Genomic DNA, 4,198 nt, shown 5'->3' with positions numbered 1-4,198 from the left:
TTGTTATTTATTATAACTTTGATTACTGAACATTGTCAGATTTGTATTTTGGTTGTTTTTTTAAATTGATGTTCAATTCCTTTCAAATTTCTCTAAGGCAAAATCATGTCCTGGATAACTATCTTTTTCATCAATAATTTCCCTTAACCAAATGACTGGTTCAAAGTCCAAATAGGTTGTCAGGTTATCGTAATCCCAATCTAATTAAAATAAGATGTTGGATCCGCTCGCATACTTGCTACACAAACATCTAAAAACATCCCATAGAGGGTCACGTCAGAGATCAAATTCGGTATCACTCTAGACTTATCGCTTCAACAAACATTCAATGATTTTGTCAGCGGTGATTTCATTGGTCAATCGAATTTGACCTCTGACGTGACCCTCTACGGGATGTTGTTAGACGTTTGTGTAGCGAGTATGCAAGCGGATCTAACATCTAATTTCAATTAGATTGTCATAATCCTTCATTATTATTCAGAGTCTAAATAGGTTGTCAGGTTATCATAATCCTTCATTATTATTCAGAGTCTAAATAGGTTGTCAGGTTATCATAATCCATTATTATTCAGAGTCTAAATAGGTTGTCAGGTTATCATAATCCTTCATTATTATTCAGAGTCTAAATAGGTTGTCAGGTTATCATAATCCTTCATTATTATTCAGAGTCTAAATAGGTTGTCAGGTTATCATAATCCTTCATGTAAAATACCACCATCCTCTCATTGCAGCTTCGATCAGATATTTCTAACAGAAAAAACTTCGGTGACCTCAATATGGCATCCAAAGTCAAGATACACTGAGGCCTGAACTCATGACCCGGGAGCCTGAACTCGTGACCCAAGGGCCATGATTTTTACAAATTTGGTACAGCCTGTTCAATCTAACTCTGCAGCCTGTTCATGTGCTAAATCTTCAGGTGTAAAGATTTTATGCATTTTCACTAAACAGACACACCCTGTGGCTTGAACCCGACACAAGGGCGATTGATTTCACTTTTCTGGTTGATATTACTATTCACTTGGTATGATGTACAGGAGTCGGAGAAGAAGTCACACATTTTCTATGATGCATAGAACCCTGTCCAAATACTAAGAATCCTTGACCCAGGGGCCATGAATTTCACAACTTTAGAAGACTCTTGTGTTCCTCATAATGTTACGCAGTTTGTCTTTTAGAGGATGATTTAAAAATGAAAAGTTTTAGTCCTGCCCCTTAGCTCAGAAAGCAGGAACCTCAAAACGTGTAGTTTTGCACCGTTTAGATGCTATATTAATTATTGATATGCAAAACTTTTCATTTCCTAATGCAGTCCTACTATGGGACTTACTGGTCTTGATTTGAACAAACTTGAGTCTACACTACACAAGATGACAAATGATACTTCCTCCAAAAAATGTGAAATTTATGGCCCCTGTGTCAGGAGTTCTGATGGCTCATATTGTGAAAATATTTTCCTTAAAAGATCTTTTTGTCTCTTTGTTATCAAACAAATTGATTATACAGTAAATATGCGAGGAGAAGAGCCAAATTCTAATTTTAATTAGATTGCTTCAAGCAGAATCCTTTAATATTGATGAAATGACAACAATCAGTGTGATATGAAAAATGACCAATTTCAATTTTCATATAAAATTTATTTTAACAAAAAATACATTTTAAATAACATGTTCATTTCCTCGAATTCTCAATCACACAATCACAACAAACCTTACAAAGTCAATGCTGTTGACACTGATTTATAATGGGCATACATAAATAGTCTTTCATTGAAACTGCTGTATCAACTTAAATAAAATCTCGGTTTAGTCCACTTCCTCTACAGTGGGTCCCTGATTAGAGTCCCCAAAATTTGGATTTTCTGAGCAACCATTTTGATGAAGTTTGGCCATGATGGGAGAACACACTTTCTGAACCTCCTTCAGTTTGAATTCATACTCGTCAATTTCTGCTAAGGCGTTGTTGTCGAGCCAGGACAGAGTTTCACTGCACACACTGGAAATGGTCTCTTTGTCTTCAGACTGGAGTTTGTCGCCATTTTCCTCTGTTACTTGCTTGACAGAGAAGACGTAGGACTCCAGCTGATTCCGCCCTCCTATCCTCTGTCGTTGTTTATCATCCTCCTCTTTGTACCTCTCGGCATCGCTCACCATTCTCTCGATGTCAGCCTTACTAAGGCGACCTTTGTCGTTGGTGATGGTGATGTGGTTGGATTTGCCAGTGCTCTTGTCTTTGGCTGAGACATTCAGGATTCCGTTGGCATCAATGTCAAATTCCACTTCGATCTGTGGGACACCTCGAGGTGCTGGAGGAATTCCGTTCAGTTCAAATGTACCCAGTTTGTTATTGTCTTTGGTCATTGCTCGTTCACCCTCAAATACCTGAATGGACACTCCAGGCTGGTTATCAGAATAGGTGGAAAACGTCTGGGATGCCTTGGTTGGAATTTTAGCATTTCGTTCGATGATTTTGGTCATGACACCTCCGGCAGTTTCAATACCCAGAGATAGGGGAGTGACATCCACCAGGAGAACATCTTTAATGGCATCACTTCTGTCTCCCTTTAAAATGGCAGCCTGAACAGCAGCACCGTAGGCCACGGCTTCGTCTGGATTAATGGACTTGTTCAATTCTTTGCCACCCATGAAATCTTGTAGCAGTTTTTGGATCTTAGGAATTCTTGTGGATCCTCCTACCAGAACTACTTCATGAATTTTGGATTTGTCCAACTTGGCATCTCTCAGAGCTTTTTCTACCGGCTCTAAGGTGGCACGGAACAAATCTGAACATAATTCCTCGAATCGGGCTCGAGTAATTTTACTGTAAAAATCAATTCCCTCGAAGAGAGAGTCGATCTCTATGTTGCCTTCTGAGCTGCTGGACAGAGTTCTCTTGGCACGTTCACAGGCCGTTCTGAGTCGTCTCAGGGAACGGTTGTTCTTGGAAATGTCTTTACTGTACTTGCGTTTAAATTCTTGAACGAAGTGATTCACCATTCGATTGTCAAAATCTTCACCTCCCAGATGAGTGTCCCCTGCGGTTGAAAGAACCTCAAATATGGATCCCTCGTCTATTGTGAGGATAGACACATCAAAAGTCCCACCGCCTAGGTCAAAGATGAGGACATTTTTCTCACCGGAAATGTTTTTATCTAGTCCATAAGCCAAAGCGGCGGCCGTGGGCTCATTCACGATTCGGAGAACATTGAGACCGGCTATCACTCCGGCATCCTTGGTGGCCTCTCTCTGAGCGTTATTGAAATAGGCGGGAACTGTAATGACGGCGTCCCGAATGGACTGCCCTAGGTAGGCTTCTGCTGTCTCCTTCATTTTTGTCAGTACCATAGAACTGATTTCCTCAGGTGTAAATCTCTTTCTCTCACCTTTGTGTTCCACTTGAAGTTTAGGTTTTCCTCCATCGTTGAAGACAGTAAAAGGCCAGTGCTTCATGTCGGACTGCACATTTTCGTCGGTGAATTTACGTCCAATCAGCCTTTTAGCGTCAAATATTGTATTGGTGGCGTTCATAGCAACCTGGTTTTTGGCTGGATCTCCGATGAGTCTCTCGGTGTCCGTGAATGCCACATAACTGGGCGTTGTTCTGTTTCCCTGATCGTTAGCAATGATTTCCACTTTCCCATGTTGAAAAACACCGACACAGGAAAACGTTGTTCCGAGATCAATGCCGATCGCTGGAGCTTTACTAGCCATGATTGTTTGTAAACACGAAAGTGAAAGTAGCTGTCAGATATATATAATCACTCACTGTTTCTTGTGAATCCTCCTTGGTACGCTTTCTTCTCTTTGATAGCTGTCGTTGATTTCTGCGTTTGTTTGACATGGTAGATTCAGAGCTGCTTATATATATACTGTTATGGAAAGTTCTGGATACTACGAGATTCTTGGCTCTGAACGGGGCAAGTCATTATCCCGATGATTCCCGAACGTTCTGAGTTACAGTCAACGTATATTTAGCTGGGGAATTAGTCTATCGAGAACTTTCAAGAAAGTAATTTTTGAAAGAAAGATATTTAAATATTAGTGGGTTTTTTGGTGGGGGTGTTTTTTTGTTTTTTTTTTGTATTTTTTGTTGTTTTGTTTTTGTTTTTTTTAATTTTTTTTTTTTACTTCGATAAATGAAAAACTACTCTTTTCTTCTCATAGGCTAGTATTTAAAGCTATATAATTAAATCATTAAC

The 4,198-nt window shown here is 39.6% G+C and overlaps 1 protein-coding gene across 1 annotated transcript; it reads right to left on the bottom strand.

Annotated features, from left to right (window-relative positions):
• Positions 1 to 1,591: 1,591 nt before the first annotated feature.
• Positions 1,592 to 4,003, bottom strand: LOC130054320 (heat shock protein 70 B2-like). Its single transcript, XM_056163787.1, has one exon. The coding sequence runs from the start codon at positions 3,708 to 3,710 to the stop codon at positions 1,806 to 1,808; it is 1,905 nt and encodes a 634-aa protein (XP_056019762.1). The 5' UTR covers positions 3,711 to 4,003; the 3' UTR covers positions 1,592 to 1,805.
• Between the last annotated feature and the right edge of the window lie 195 nt (positions 4,004 to 4,198).

This window comes from Ostrea edulis, chromosome 4 (genome assembly GCF_947568905.1).
Source record: "Ostrea edulis chromosome 4, xbOstEdul1.1, whole genome shotgun sequence".
In the NCBI taxonomy this organism is placed as follows: domain Eukaryota; kingdom Metazoa; phylum Mollusca; class Bivalvia; order Ostreida; family Ostreidae; genus Ostrea; species Ostrea edulis.
Note: the sequence above shows the minus strand (reverse complement) of the source record. Positions and strands in the feature narration are given on the sequence as shown.